The 16,623-nt window shown below is 39.7% G+C and overlaps 1 protein-coding gene and 1 non-coding gene across 2 annotated transcripts; one reads left to right on the top strand and one right to left on the bottom strand.

Annotated features, from left to right (window-relative positions):
• Window positions 1–2,249: 2,249 nt before the first annotated feature.
• Window positions 2,250–2,918, bottom strand: LOC141628739 (uncharacterized). The gene has a single exon (XM_074441837.1). The coding sequence runs from the start codon at window positions 2,916–2,918 to the stop codon at window positions 2,250–2,252; it is 669 nt and encodes a 222-aa protein (XP_074297938.1).
• A 12,588-nt stretch (window positions 2,919–15,506) lies between these two features.
• Window positions 15,507–15,613, top strand: LOC141636137 (small nucleolar RNA R71). Its single transcript, XR_012540770.1, has one exon. It is a non-coding gene; the product is annotated as a small nucleolar RNA R71 (small nucleolar RNA).
• The last annotated feature ends 1,010 nt before the right edge of the window (window positions 15,614–16,623 follow it).

Below are 16,623 nucleotides of genomic sequence, written 5' to 3'. Positions count from 1 at the left end.
AGATTCATTTTTACAAATGTATAATAGGAATAGCTATGTATTTTATTATTATTTGTTATTCCGGAGTTCCTTCAAGAAGGTGCCATTCGGAAGGTGTTTCGACAAGACGGAGTTTTCTTGGAAGGTGTGCCATATAAAGATTCTAGGGACCGAAGGAGTTGGTTTACGAATTTGTAATAGATTATTAGATTTTCTATTTTAGGAAAGGCCCTACTAGGAAATTTATTTATTGCTTTGCATTTTTTATATGTACATGCATTGCCAAATCGTCATTAACATCTCATGCATTTTTTTTATATATATATCATCTTTTTCGACCGTGTCGATTATAATTATCGTTAGTTCACTAATATAGTTCACATAAAAGTGATAGATAATAAATCGAAAAGACCTCTCACATATTTAAAATTGAGATTAGCCTTTCCAAATAGTAGGACCCATGAATCCCTTTGACATTTGAGGTAGATTCCGTTTTCCGGGGAACTTTCTTTTTCATTGGGTAAGTGGGGTAATAACCAGTTATTACACGCGAAATATGGTTGGACTCAACGGACATAGAGACTAGTCTTATGTTTTGGGCTAGAGATGAACTTAACGTAATTTCATCGACCGAGAGTTATAATTGTAGAATCAGTTAAAGAGTTAACCCACCGAGTTATATTAGTGAGAGATGTATCGGTTTCCCCGTGCCCGAGTTAATCTGGATTTGGATCTCGGAATCATTTATATAATTGGGTGGAGGTCATTATATAAATGCTAAAACATGCTAAAATGTTTTCATATATTAACGATGAATGTTTCTTTTCCCACTATTTCGTAGTTTTATGTTGTTCTTTATCATTTCTCCTATTAATATACGATATCAATTCGGTTGTAACATGAGTCTCCGCTAAACCACCATTACTAACGACAAATAGAATCTCTTTCTAAATCCTCAAATGAACCGTTTAAATAGAGCATGGACTAGTTCCATAGGAATCGTTCTATTCCATAGAACTCCATAGGAGTTGTCCTATGTCATATAAGATTAGCATCTTATATTCCTAACATGCCTATGTATGATTTCTTGTGAAGATGTGTGAATAGAAGTAATGATTAGTCAAAATATATTTTGATAGTATCTTCTATGCATCCACGGTTCAAAAGTCTTATTGCTCAAATCAAACACTTGTCATCAAGTACTTAAGTTATTAAGAACATGACAATGTTAAATTTGTAAATTGATTTGTTAGAAATTTTGATTAACCAAATACCACAATAGAGTTAACCCTTGTGAAGGATTAACTAGGAATTTATATGAAGATAAGTCTTCATCAAGTAGAAATTTTTGAAGTCAGTGGGAGCAATAAGAAGTAAGCACCTATCTTAATTGTTAAGGATAGAACTAGGCTCGAAAGAAATAAGAGACATACCCCAAATAAGTAAAGATATAGGAAGTTGGTTGTGTGACTCCAACATATTCCTTCCTGAATATCTATGACATTGACATTCCATTCTTGCCAATTACCACATCATGAGTAATTGATACAAATTTGTGGATTTCGTCATGATATTTGGCATTATTGTGTGACGACTAGCAAGAATAAGTTCAGAAATTTGCATGAATGGAACTATGGTAGTTGCCAATTCATCCATGAATATATGAATGTTGTAGCGTACTCATTTTAGTTTTGTATTTAGAAATGTACCACAATAATTGTTATGATGTACACTAACTCTAAATAAGAATATAATTCAAGTTTTTATATAAAAACGCAAAGGGTTTCTCTATTATGCAATTAAAACAAGCGTTGTGCCCTAACATACCACGATTAAGCTCATGGTGAGACCATACAAATCAAGGTAAATATAATCAAACTAAAAATAAATTTCATATTTACAAGACTCAAGTTGGTGAACCCCAATCATTTCTAAATTCTCGATTGAAAATCACATTTAGAAACTAGTTTTGACTAGTCTCCCAAACCATTTGAAAGGGAATCTTTTAGTGTGTGCGAATCTTGTATTCAAAGCAAGTTAATTCATGACTTTTTCTGCAAAAAGGATTATGAATAGAGCAAGATATTCACCCTATTTACACTTTGAAGTGTATGGTCGAATACAATTTCAATCAGAGAAGGTTATTTTTTTTGGTGAAAATGTAAGTAATATTATAAGCAAAGCCCAAACAGGCTACCAATCACCAGTACAACCATTCCAAATGTTTTCAGACTCTAATGCAACACTAAAGCAACTACAATAAACTTAAGTTACATTAAATCTCTCCGAGTACACCACTCAATCTCCTCTCTTTTCAGTCTGCCAACATGAACATTCATAATCCACATCCTACAATCAGCCTTTACACGATTAATGATCGTAACAGGATGAGTCACATATCCCTCAATTTTGCACACATTTCTGCAAGTCCAGACCTTGTATTGCACATCAGCAATCAGAGAGCTCATAAGAAGTCGTATAAAGCCAGTGTAGTTCCTCATTTTTAGCATTTTAGTAGCAGTGATCTGGCCAGAAACTTGCAGTTGCAACCACTCAAGTAGTTTAGTATAACATCTATTAACAAACACACATTCCTGGAAAAGATGTGTATGAGTCTCAGCATGTATTCCACAGAGAAAACAATTGGTTTGATGAGTAATACCTATCTTCACAAGGCTATCCAATGTTAGAAGTCGTTCATGATTAAGTAGCCGCAAAATGAAAGAATGCTTTGGAATAATGAATTTATTCCAAACACTTTTGAACCAAGTCACTTTGTCCAGATTATGTTGAGTCAGCCAGATATAACCTACATTAATGCTATAATCTTCATCAGCATCAGTCCACTTACCTTGACCATATGCAGCCTTAAAAATCTCCTTTACTTCACATACCTTCCTCCAAGCCCAAGAACTAGCACAAGGAGGCTTGTAGTCCATCCAATTTGTTTGCCAGAGAAGGTTATTACTTCTTCTTCTCTTTTACCGACGAACTAGGTAGATACTTGGTATCCACTTAATGAGGTGAGAAGAGAAATTATTTGATTAAGTTCAATCAATTCTTCTTATGATGTATAAAATTCAAAGTATTAGTACTTTATTTAGGATGAGAACAATAAAGTGATGACTGTTATCTGCACCAAAAAGAGTGTGATATGGTATCACAAGATCACTTTCATTAAGATATGATTGAATCTTTTCACTGTAGTTGAAGGTAGTTTCTGTTATAAAATTTGTCTGGCATTTAAAATTTCCACTAACATAAAACATGGTTAAAGCAAGCATCTAGTTTTCATATAAGATATGGTTAGGCATGGTACCTAAATTGTAGCTTGTTTCGATAGTAAACATGTGCTCTTTTTTCCAACATGATCACAGGAACAAAGAGTTTGTGGCTCGTGATGCTGTCTATTAAAGAAAAGAGGATTATTTCTTAAAGACAGAGTGGGAGAAAATGTTCAAGAGCCACAACTGAGAATAAGATGTAGGAAGATGTTCATTCTTGGTCAAAATCAGTAATTATTTTTTCGAAACCTAAGTGGACAGGAGTCATGTTATTTTTGAAAGTAGCAAACCTGTAACATATTAAGATGCTTTATCTAATTTCAACTCTAGAAAGTCCGAACTGAACATGAACATTAAGATGTTTCCATGACTTGGTTGATTAGTGGTAAGAGGTTTACACAAATTCCAACACTTCGTTAAAATTCGGATTTCATAATATTTGATTGTTGGATTTTAAAATCATCTTGCATGAGTTTTGTAAATCGCAACTATCCTAAGGTAGGATACGAACTTAAGAATAAATCTTAAGTAGAAGTAAAGGAGTTGAATGGCGTGTTTTAGTCATGTAATAAACTTTTCTCGATTTGTCGAGTAGTTTTGTTTATACATGAAGTTTAGTGGGAGAACGGTGGTATTATTAGTCTTACATGTGAATGACATATTGATCACTGTGAGTGATAAAAGACTTAGAAGAAGAATAATACATCTCTAAGATATCCAGTTCGATGGATATTAGCATAAAGTTAATATTCTTATGTTAATAAGAATCCTGACAAGTTCAAAAGTATTGAACATGAAGAAATTGAATCCATTTGCTTCCGCTGCGGGATTAATTCATTACGCTAAGATGTATTACCATTCTTAAACCTCGTATACTTGGAGTATAACGAGATGTTACAAATCGAATCCTTGAGAGAAGTCTCTATATAGCCACATAGTTCATTAGTTAGTACTGAGGAAGTACTAAAGATATGAAGCTAAGCATTTAGAAATGAGATGGATTTATGTGCAAGGAGTTACACAAAAACCATATTCTAAACACATAAGGATGGTTAGAGAACCATCTTGGCTATATTTTTTAAGGAGGATATCTGCTAGAAACGTCCTAGGCAATTGAACAATGAGATATACACAACGAAAATTGAGTACACTTGCAATAATGAGATATGCAAGAAGGAAGGGATGATTTTAGGATTCGGTTTTGTGAATTGGAGGAACTATGGTAGTTCGTTCCAATAACTGAAGGTCCTATCCCTACTGACTGTGAGGACAGAGGGAGCTATTCTAAGGCAAGAAAGCCTATGTATAAATTGGATCTAGACACCTACTCAAAAGTTTTATAATAAAGATTATACATAACAAGGGAAAAAGTATATAGTAAGGTTAGGAAAATACAAAGTGTTTCTAAGACATACTAACCAAAGCCTTCTCATAGGCTTAGCATGATAAGTCATACCATGTCAATTGAATTGAGATGATCCACTATATACAAGATTAAAAATGAATTATAGATTATGTAGTAATTGATATTGTATCAATTTTACATATGCGATAATGCACTCATCGTTAAAGTTTTATTCAAAACCTTTTTCTTATAATACTTTATTTTCCAAATAGGTTGTCGAGACAATATTGAACCCTATTTATGTGAAATGGATTACCATAGTATTGGCCCCTAGTCACTTATATGAGGTCACGTCTGCTAGAGTCTAGAGAGTTAGTCGATTGATGGCAAGTTCAAGTGCCATAGGGTCATATGGGATGACTAATCGATCAGATAGGCAGACTGTATGGGACACTCTGTTGGGCTGTGACCGGTTATAGAGTTCTGGCAATTTTATATAGCCTGGTCGTGGCGAGAGCTACTATAGTATTCTTTTAAGTTGATTCTTTGACAAGAGACTGTTCGCCCAAGTCGGCATAGTTTTTGATTGACCTTGATTTTTGCCCCAAGCCATTCTGTCAAAAGGGGGTGAGTGTGCATCTTTTGGGTCATGATGAACTGTGGGTGTACGAAGGGAATAGTGCGATATGAATTGTCTACCCCTTGTCAGGGTTATTTAAAATCTCAAGGCCACTCGAGGAGTAGTGAACTAGAAATGCGTGGCCACACTCGGAAAGTATCTACGGTAGATAATTCCGGTCAGACAGTTACTCTCCAGATCGAGGATACCACTCAAGATATGATCAAATGCAAGAACGACCTGCAAGACACCTTGCATTGAGTGGGAGATTGTAATAGGACAAGAGAATTGGTGATGCACACTTGTCTTGGACAAGTGAGAGATTGTTGGAGTATGTGTTCTCAGCAATGGTGCGATCACATTATTGAAACTCATGATAAGAATACGTAAGGGAAGATTCATTTATATATGTCATGTAATACTACGGTTTCATGTGTCTTGGGGTACTCTATCGAGTGGGGATTACTATGTCGAATAAGTTTGATTTTATGCAAAACAGTAGTTTGTCTTTAGGGTACTCGATCGAGTAAGCTTGGCACTCGATTGAGTAAGGGTCACTCGATCAAGTAAGTGACTTACTCGATCGAGTAAGTCGGGTTACGGGTGATTTGCGACGGGTTTGTTAATAATGCCGATTAGTATATATACTTTCATCATCTTTTCATAAAACACTTTTACAAAACCTAAATGACAATCAAAGAGAAGTTTTAAGTTACGTTGCCTATTCCCTTCGCATTATTAGCAAATCTCGGAGCTAGAGGTGTTGGTTTTCATCGTTCTTTATACCTTTGTGATCCTTGCGTCGTGGGTAAGTTCTACATATAATTTTCTTATCGTTTCGTTAAGTTTGGTTAAACCCTAATTTGGGGATTTTGGGGGGAGGGGTTAGTGATGATGTGGTTATGGTACTGATAATATGTATGTATATATAGGAGGACGGTTCATTGAGGAGAGATTATGAGAAAGCTACTTGATCGTCTGTTTTCGTGTTGCTTTCCAGGTAGGGTTTTCCCTACTCAGGATTAATTACATAAGTGTGGTTGGTGATTACTGTTGTTGTTGTATATCGTTGTGGCATTGAATTCTGATTTGGTGATTATTGGTAGTGTTGTATAATTATTGTTATATAACTGTCTATGATCTTCGAGGCGCATCCCTGGCTGAGTGGAGTCACTTGTGGGAGTGGCTTCACGCCCTTGGTTCGCCCTCTGTGGAACCCGCCATAGGAGGGGATGTGCACATTAAGGAAACTTGGGTTTATCGCTCAGTGTTTGATGAGCGGGGATTTGGTTGGTACGACTGCGGTCCCCCACTGGCGGTGTGGAGTACTTATTGCGATGGGTACTCTGGCAGGACTGCACACTTTAGTGTGTATTCAGTTGTGTGGAGATTGGTTATGGAGACTAGAGAATTGTGTGTTGATTGAGCTGTTTGGCATTTGTTTCGTTGTGGCTTTGTTTTGTGTAATTAGTACTGACCCCGTTTAAATGTTTTAAAAACTGTGGTGATCCATTCTGGGATGGTAAGCATTTATTGAGAAGGTATGATGATATGACGCATATGAGATAGCTGGGATGAGTCATCACATGGCAGTTAGAAGAGTCTTCCAATGTGTCAGACGATGTTTTGTAGTTTTGATAGATTTACCAGTGGACCATTTTGAGTACGTTGTATTTCAGTTTAATAGTTTTGGAGTTGTCATGTAATCACTTTAAACCGTATTTTGCTTTTAAGTATGTTTCATTATTGTCTTATGATTATCATTTCCTCGGGTAACCGAAATGGTAGCATTCTCATGCTCTAAGTGGTCCTGGTAAGGCACTTGGAGTATGGGGGTGTTACAAAGTGGTATCAAAGCGACGATCCTGAAACCTGTAACCAATGAACCTAATGAACATAGGGAGTCAAACTAAAATGAACCCGGGGTAGAAGTTGTAGGAGTTAATGCAAAGGCTTGGGAGACGTCCTAAAGTCGCGAACTCGCCCTATAACTTTGAACCGGTCACATGGGGTACGGGTCGGGATCGTTATGTGTTATCTTCTTATTTGTGTATCTATATAATAACATGTGGTGTGAATAGGTGGATGCATGAAAGTGGAGGATAGGGGTATGGAATAAAAAGGTGATGAATATGTGATTTGTATGTTGGATGAATGAAGGCATGATGTTTGTTTTACAATGTGGTATGTTAGAAATATAGAATAAAGTTGTTTTGTTGAGCATATAAAGAGTTGTATATATATATATATATATATATATATATATATATATATATATATTGTTGTTGTCGTTATGTTGGCAGTATAGATAGTGGGAAAGAAAGATGAACATACGGGTATTTAAACGAGTATGGATGACTCGATCGAGTGGGGGGCATTGGATCGAGTAGGTGAGAGGCTCGATCGAGTGGGTATGACTCGATCGAGTAGGTAGTTTTATGTTTTCTGGGCAGAAGTAGGTTTTTGGGTGCTCGATCGAGTAGGTTGGGGCACTCGATCGAGTGGCTAGTCAGCTCGATTGAGTGTGTTTTTGTGAGTCTTCTGATCAGGTTCTGGAGTCGAGGTACTCGATCGAGTAAGTGGGGCAACTCGATCGAGTGACCTCAACTCGATCGAGTAGGCGTAGGGGCTCGATCGAGTAGGTTCTATACAGGTTTTATGCGTGTTTTGGGATGTGGTATGAGTGTTTATGGTTACCTTTCTCTTATATAGTTGTAAGATTCCGCCATAGAGGACCGCTTTGTACACTACAAAAAAAAAACGCGGGTTAATGACGGCCTAACCGACGGAAAAAAGAGTCCGTCAGGAAATTAAAATACCGACGGAAAGGCCGTCAGTATGGCCTTAATTTTTCCGTCGGTTTCCCGCGTTTTCGTTGTAGTGGTATGCTAGAGCAGAGAGTATGACCGTGGATGATATAGTAAAGATGTTGGAGCATCAAGATGCTCTCACAGAAGCTTTGAAAAGAGTGGGAAAGGATAAGGATGTTGATCACTCCAAAATCAGCATTCACATAGCTAGGTTCAACCCTATGAAGTATAAGGGGACCGGGGCGCCAATTCTACTAGATAATTGGCACAGGGAGATGGAGAATATTCTCGAGTTAGTTCATTGCCCGGAGGAGTTGAAAGTGGAACAGGTTGCGTTCTACTTGAGGGAGGCGGCCGGTGAGTGGTGGGATAAGGTTAAGGTGGGTGCTAGGGAGATGTATATGAAATAGGGGCTACCTGCGATACCTTGGGATGAGTTCAGAAAAGCGATGAGACGTGAGTTTGTGCCGGAGCATGTGAGGAGTAAGCTGAGAGAAGAATTTGATGATTTTAGGATGACATCTGAGATGACGGTAGCTGAGTACTACCGCAAGTTTAATGAGAAGTCTATTTACGGTGAAGACACGGGGCTGAGTGAGGAGAACTTGGATTTGAGATTCGAGAAGGGGTTGACCCCAAGATTATGGAGAGGCTACCGGTGGGAGTTCCTACAGATGTGAAGGAGGTCAATGAGTGAGCTGGGAGGGCTGAGAGATTGGTTTAGATGACCAAGGAGAGGGGTGCAGAGAAGAGGAAAGCTGAGAGTAAGGGTGGTGGTCAGTCCAGCTACAAGAAGATTAACCATAATCAGGTAAGAGCATATTCATCGGGCTCGGGGTTTAGTGCTGGGGCGTCATACAGGCGTGGTCGTGGTAGTAGTGGTGGCAGTTGGGGTATGACCTGTTATAACTGTGGCGGTGTGGGCCACAAGAGACATGAGTGCACCGGTGCGGTAAGTGGGGGTTTCCAGAGACCGTCACAGGGGAGTTTCTCATAGGGTCCTACACAGAGTTATGCTAGTAATAGGCCGGCTAGGTCATGGAACAACAGGGGAGGTCAAAGCAACAATGGTGGGGCTAACCGCAATGGCGGTAATTCTTATCAGAGACCGGCTAAAAACACCAATAACAACCAGGGGTTGGCTGCTAAACCGACTACCTCAGCTAGTACTGTCCATGGAGGTGGGCAGAAGGCCAGTGGCAAGCTGTTTATGATGGAGAAGAAAGCGGCTGAGGATGATGCTCACGTTATCACCGGTACATTTCTTGTTAATGGAGTTTTTACCTTTGATTTCTTTGATTCGGCAGCATCACAGTCTTTTGTATCATCGAGTCTGATACCCGTCGTGAGGTGTCAAAAATAAATTTATAATCTCCAACTACAACTATAGCTAGCGGCAGTCGGGTCGAACCACAAAGAGGTAGACGTAATTTCTAGTTGTTTAAATTCGATCTAAGGTAACAATAAGGTGGGGGTTTGATTGGATTTGGTCTACAACAAATGAGCAATAAAATAAAGTCAACTAAAAAAATGGATGAAATCAAGTATAAAAAAAGAGGTACTAGGATGGTCGGTTCGTTATAGTTTCGGCGGCAGCATACTAAACAGGTCCAAATCTAACACCTGTGAGGCGGGAAATAAAGAGGTCCTCTCAGTCCACTCTTAACAAATAGGATCTTTCGATCTCGCTATAAGTCCCTAATATCACTAATACTGACTCTCGTCCTGAAAAGTGACTAATAATCTAAACTTTACCTATCTTTCGATCTCAGCACAGTTTAGTCATTTCAATTGGTGCTCTAACAACTTTCCCTATCTTTCGATCTAATGGGTGAGTCATAAATTAAGCATCTAACTGGTCGCATGCATTCGATTCGTTAAATACAACATTAAAATCAATTAAAACGAAAGTTAACCTTACGTGGTCAGTCGATCGACCAGGTATGGCAGTCGATCGACTGACACGCGATTTCAGTCCAAATTAATACTACGCCGCCTACGCTATAATTCCCCTACATCCTAGCACAAACTATTTAGCTACTCATACTAAGGATGATAACAACAATAAAACTAATAAAATAGAAAGAAGAATTCATGCTTGAAATAATAGAACAGACAATTAACATAAACGATAATTGGCTTGGATTCTAACTAACAATTCTATATCTAACAACGCAATAAAGATGAACTGAAAGTAGAACAAAAGGAATACCGAAAATTGCAGAAGAATAGTAACGGAATGATTAGAAGTATGAATGAAAATCCGATGCAACCAATATTCCAAACCCTAACTATGATATTCTAAAACTGAATGTGAAACTTAGATAAAAATCGGATCAAAACTGGATGCCTGTATCTGATGTTCTAGGTTACGTTATATAGCAAACATACGTAACACTTATTATCAAAACCTAAACATAATGGGCTTCAAGTTCCTCGATCTTTTAATTTTCGTCTGGGATAGCAGCTTGGTCGATTGACTAAGCATGGCAGTCGATCGACTACTCTTCAGTGTACAGTAGCTTCTGGAACCCGCAGGTTGGTCGATCGACTGATGGTAGTGGTCGATTGACTGCTTTAGGTGCTACTTGACTTCTATAATCTCGTGGATTTGTCTTTTGGGCCTTGAATTGCGCACCAAGCTCGTTCCTTAAGCGAATACTTCACGTCAAATGCAATGCAGGATACTCGGGGACGGATTTAGCTCGATTTCCGCTGGATTCTTCACATTTCTGCAATAATGTAAAAAAATACGGAAGTAGACGGAAATAGGGAGAAATGTAGCATAAACTACATGAACGAGCTCTGAAATGCGTGTAAAATGGGATGTAAACCATCATATAAAAGACACGCATCAAACTTCCCCAAACCAAACCCTTGCTTGTCCCCAAGCAAGAACTAGACTCGATCTAATGACCTAATGGAACGAGTTCAATCTCAGAGCGAATTACAACATGTAAAGCCTAAACCATATTAATGCAATAACCAACAATCACTTAGCATTGCGAATCATGCACACGAGTTATGAAGTCGTTAAAAACATGTTGAACCGTCAACTGTAGAGACTTATCAAATCGGACTCTCACGGGTCGCTCACATCACTCAAATAAGCACAGGTGAAAAATGTAAAGATAGAAAGAATTCATTTGTAGTGACACTCACCTAACTATGACCCATAAGAACATGCCTGCAATATAATATGAAAACGATCTCTACAACCGTACATACGCATTCCAACCAACAAGAGACCATGACACATGTCGAGGTATATATGTGGATATGTGAGGTATGGGTAAGAAGAGGCAAAACATTTATGGAAAAGTGGAGGTACAGGTGATCAAGCTAGTACAAAAAAGGAACCATATGGCAACATCCAACTTCTTGCTCAAAAACAAATGAAACGGTGCTATAGCAAGCACAATTCTCACAATCTCCAGGTATAAAGGTAATCAACTAACTCCCCATAAGATATGAATAATACATGGGAGCAATAATCGCCAAAACATAAGGATTTGAATTATGCGAATTTGATTTCTTTTTCTTTCTCTCGAACCTCAGTCGATCGCCCTATAATGCCAGTCGATCGACCGCTTAAACAGTACAGAACCTCTTTTTTTTATTTTCTTTTTGAATCATTTTTTCACTTCTTTTTTTTCTTTTCAACTTTGTTTCTTTCCTTCCTTTCTTTTCATTCTCCCAACTAAATCTCAATAAGAGCATTTACAACCAAAAACTAAGTAACAATCCCAAGAACACGGACTACTAGCTTGACAAAGGACAGGCTATATGTAGGATGTAGTAATGGGACAAAAAGGCTATTTTTGGCAGTGTGGGGTTCATGGGCAAAACGAATAAAGGGAAACCTCTACCACATGTGTCAACTAACCACATACCGAATGCATACAGGTATTAAGCAGATTAAGTTCATATTTATGCACATTTATGTAACATGCCTCATAAGGAGTACTACTCACATCCTAGATAAACTGGTCATAGATGTCACCAGTTATAGGCTCTAAATCTCAGAAATATGATGTAGTTTGCCAATTTTCTAAGTCAAGTCTCAAGTTTCAGCAAATAATTAACGAAAACTCATAGATATGCATATACGATTCTACTAATAATCATGTCAATTTAACAAGGCTTAGGCAAAAAACAGATGCAAATGCAATATCATCCTTAAAATACTACCGTTCTGACTCAACCTATATGCTAAAATAAACGTGCATTTTATTGAAATTTTTGAAATTTTTCAATTTTTTTTGAATTTTTTTAGTATAAGAATGAAATAAACAATGCAAAACAAAATGTAAACGTGAATGCAAGCAAATGATATGCGACGCAAAACCCTTCCCCAAACCAAATCGCACAATGTCCTCATTGTGCACAATAATGTAATGAAGAAAAGAGAAAGGGGAATTTGCGTGAAAGTAAACAAATAAAAATGACGTGAAGTGGAACTCGGGAACTCACAAGACTTTGAGCGCAGCAAAAGGAAACCTCCCCAAACCAGCGTGAGCTAGGAGGTTTCAGTAGCCAGTAGTGCTACTAATAGGTACCTGAAAAGACAAACAGAACACCACGCATAAAATCGAGAAAGACAATAATAAAGCGGTATTATGTGCATAATTGGGAAAAATAGAAGAAATAAATAAAATGACGGAAGATAAAGTGGAGTAGAAAACTCCCTTAAGTCCGCAAATCGACCAAACATAGCAGGAGAGAGGTCGTAAACAGGTACAGCAGTGCAGGTCGGTCGATCGACCTCAAAACTCAGTCGATCGACTGAGGTGAAAGGAACAGTAGCTCCTGGAACCTGCAAACTGGTCGATCGACTACTCAGGCCAGTCGATCGACTGAAGATACTGCTGTAACTTCTTATTTCTTCGTATTTTCTCAATTTCTTGAGCTAAAGAGGTCTAAAAACCTGCAAATGCACAATAATACGCGTCCAAAATTGCGCAAAACCCAAAGCAAAGTCTAAAGTGTATAAAATCCTAAGCAAGCAAAATAAAATGCGAAGTTTCGCGCACACAAAAGCAATAAAAAGTGTCTAACAAAAGCAAATAAAATGTTTTGGAAAATATGTGATCAACTAGTAGTTGATCAAGAACGGCCACGGAATGACCCACTTCATCGGCTTCTGGCTACTAGAGGTAGCCTCAACGGTGCTTATCTTATCAGCTACACCCTTCTTAGCTTCCACGTCCGTATGGCTCAACGGATCAACACTTTCATCATCTCCCCAGTCAATGACTTCTTCAGACTCGTCAAAGTCCAAGTCGGACTCCCTTGCCTTGACCGGTTCGTCATCAACTTCCTCATCTGTGGCATAGCTAAGGCAACCAAGTCCTCCTCGTGAAATGATTGGCTTCTTCGCAGCTAGAGTGACTTGCAGCTCTTCCTTCCCCAAACCAGCTCCTGCAATATCAGAAATAGACAAATCTTGCTCCAATTTGCTCCCAATCTGGGGCGGAGAAGTTACAATAGGAATAGAGATAGGTAAATCAGGAAGCACAAAGTACGATTTCTTGTCAGAAACCGTATTACAAGTTACAGGCCACATGGGGTCCTTTTTCTTAGCCGGCTGGGCAAAGACAATAGAATGCTTCCCCACTTTGAAGGTCGTGGTCCCTAACCAACATCAATAACTGCACCAGCAGTGTGCAGAAACGGCCTACCTAGAATGATAGGTATGTGGGCATCCTCAGTCATATCTAGGACGACAAAGTCAACAGGGAAGAAAAACTTCCCTATTTGTACGAGGATGTCTTCTAGGACTCCTATTGGCTGGACCGCAGATCGGTCAGCCATCTGTACTGTCATATCTGTCACTGGGAACCTAGTCAATTTGAGCTTCCTAGCAAGGCTCAGGGGCATGACGCTTATACTAGCTCCTAGGTCACATAATGCCTTCTCAATAGAGAAGGTACCTATATTACAAGGAACAGAAAAGCTACCTAGGTCAGCTAGTTTATGGGGCGCAGTGTGAGACAGATAAGAACAAGTTTCCTCAGTCAGTGCGACAGTATGCACTGTTTCAAGTGACTTTTTCTTAGACAGGAGTTGTTTAATGAATTTAGTGTAGGCAGGCACTTGATTGACCAACTCAAGGAAAGGAACTTGTACATTCAAACTACGAATAACCTTTTCAAATTTATTGAAAGATACCTGTTCCGTCGTCGGCACTAGTCTCTCTGGATATGGGGCTGAGAGAAGTATCTTAGCCCTCTCCTCTAAGTCTCGCATGCCGGCATCCGTGGACTTAGGCTGAAAGTCCACCACCTTCTCCGTATTGAAGCTTGAACCCTCCTCAGACCGTCTCAAATGTGAGCCATTGACCGAAATTGGGTCGAACTTCGGAATCGGGACGAACCCATCAGCACTCGGGTCTTGCCCCAATACTTTCGGAGTTGTCGAACCCCGGAACAAATGGTCTCTTAAATTATCGGGCATTGAAGGACGAAATTTCTCAATATCAGCAGGGGCCTCAGTCGATCGACCACCTTGCTCAGTCGATCGACCGAGAAATGCATGATTCGAAGCTCCTGTAACCCAAAATATCAGTCGATCGACCGGGTATATCAGTCGATCGACTGATGTACCTGGTAGACGCCTTGTTCTTGTTATTTTTCCTTAAAGCTTTCTTTTGGCTCGGTTCCGCCTCATTCTTTTCAGGGGCATCCTCGACCATAGCAGGCCCCTCCAGGGTAGACCCACTCCTCAAAGTAATGGCATTCAGGGTCTCTTTCTGGTCAGTTTGAGTCGGTAAGTGTCCGGGAACTCGAGTGGTACTCTTACTAGCCAATTGAGCGATTTGGATCTCTAGTAGCTTCATCCCGGCCTCTCTAGCTTAGGACTCCTTCAGCAGCAAGTTCTTAAACTCAGCAAAATAGGAATTCTGGGATTGCTGCTGCTGCGGCACATAGGGAGGTTTTTGGTATTGTTGTTGTTTATGATGAAGGGGCACATAAGTCATTCTTCTTTGTTGTGGAGGTTGAGTCGGATTCAGGACATTCGGCTACTCCACCTCAAGTTGGGGTGGACATTCGGCTCATAGTACGTGTTTGTCTACCTATAGTGTTGAAAGGCAGCACAAGACTCAAAGGGGACAGAACAATTTTCTGAGATATGCCCCTCAGCTCCACATCTTCTACAGACGAAAGGACCGTCTGAAACAGCGTTAACATGGTACATCCCTCCCTTGGAAGCTCCTCCTAACTCATATTTGCCAAACCTTGCAGTGAGAGCTTCTAGTGCAGCAACAGAGGAAGATTCAGCAGCTCTCCTCTGGTTTCCTCTCGAATTCCCATATTTAGCCTTATGAGTGGCCAAATCATCCATGATCTTCCACCCCTTAGTCTCTCCCATGTTCTCAGCAAATCGGCCATTGGTGCAAAAGATCCAAAATAGCCCTCTGATCGTCATACAGCCCATTATAGAACTGGTTGCAAAGACTCCATTTTTTGAACCCATGGTGCGGTATGGTTCGCACCAGTTTCTTGAAACGGACCCATGCTTCATGAAAGTTCTCATCTGGCTCTTGTTTAAAGCTCGTGATCTGAGCTCTAATGGCATTCGTCTTCGAGGCAGAGAAGTACTTTTTGTAGAATGCCAGGGCTAAGGAATTCCAGTCGGTGATCCCATGGGCGGCTCGATCCAGATCTCTATACCACTCTCTTGCAGCGTCACGAAGAGAGAAAATGAACATGGTCTCCTTGATCTAATCTTGGGTCACACCGGCCGGCGGGGGTATAGAGCAGCAATAATCAATAAAAATCTCCATGTGCTTGGCTGCATCTTCATTTGCAGCTCCCCCGAACTGGTTTCTCTCAACCAGGTTAATATAGGAAGGCTTTGGCTCGAATTTTCTCGCCTCCCCAGGTAGTTCGAATCCTTTGTAGAGATTCGCAGCTGTAGGCTCTGAGTGACTAGCAATGGTTGCTTCTTCAGCCATGACTGGGATTTCTGGAGAAGTAACCGTCTCAGCTGAAGAAATAGAGGCAGGAGATGTAGGTAGATCTCCTTCGAACAGGGCGTTCTCGTAGTAGCTTGACAGAGTACTCAGCTCTTCCTCTGTCGGTAATACCCTTTGTGATCGTCTCAACTCGCGCAAGGATTTCTCGATCTCAGGATTTTATGGTAGTAGTTTACCACCCTGTGACCTGCGCATAAGAAGAAACTACAAAAAGAATATAAGAAAAGTTTAAGGAACGGAAGTCCCTTAAACTAAAGAAAGACTGAATAAAAACAACTAAAAATTAGAACAATTATATCCCCGGCAACGCGCCAAAATTTGATACCCGTCGTGAGGTGTCAAAAATAAATTTATAATCTCCAACTACAACTATAGCTAGCGGCAGTCGGGTCGAACCACAGAGAGGCAGACGTAATTTCTAGTTGTTTAAATTCGGTCTAAGGTAACAATAGTTACGGCGGCAGCATACTAAATAGGTCCAAATCGAACACATGTGAGGCGGGAAATAAAGATGTCCTCTCAGTCCACTCTTAACAAATAGCATCTTTCGATCTCGCTATAAGTCCCTAATATCACTAATACTGACTCTCGTCCTGAAAAGTGACTAA

Source organism: Silene latifolia, chromosome Y (assembly GCF_048544455.1).
Source record: "Silene latifolia isolate original U9 population chromosome Y, ASM4854445v1, whole genome shotgun sequence".
NCBI lineage: Eukaryota > Viridiplantae > Streptophyta > Magnoliopsida > Caryophyllales > Caryophyllaceae > Silene > Silene latifolia.
Note: the sequence above shows the minus strand (reverse complement) of the source record. Positions and strands in the feature narration are given on the sequence as shown.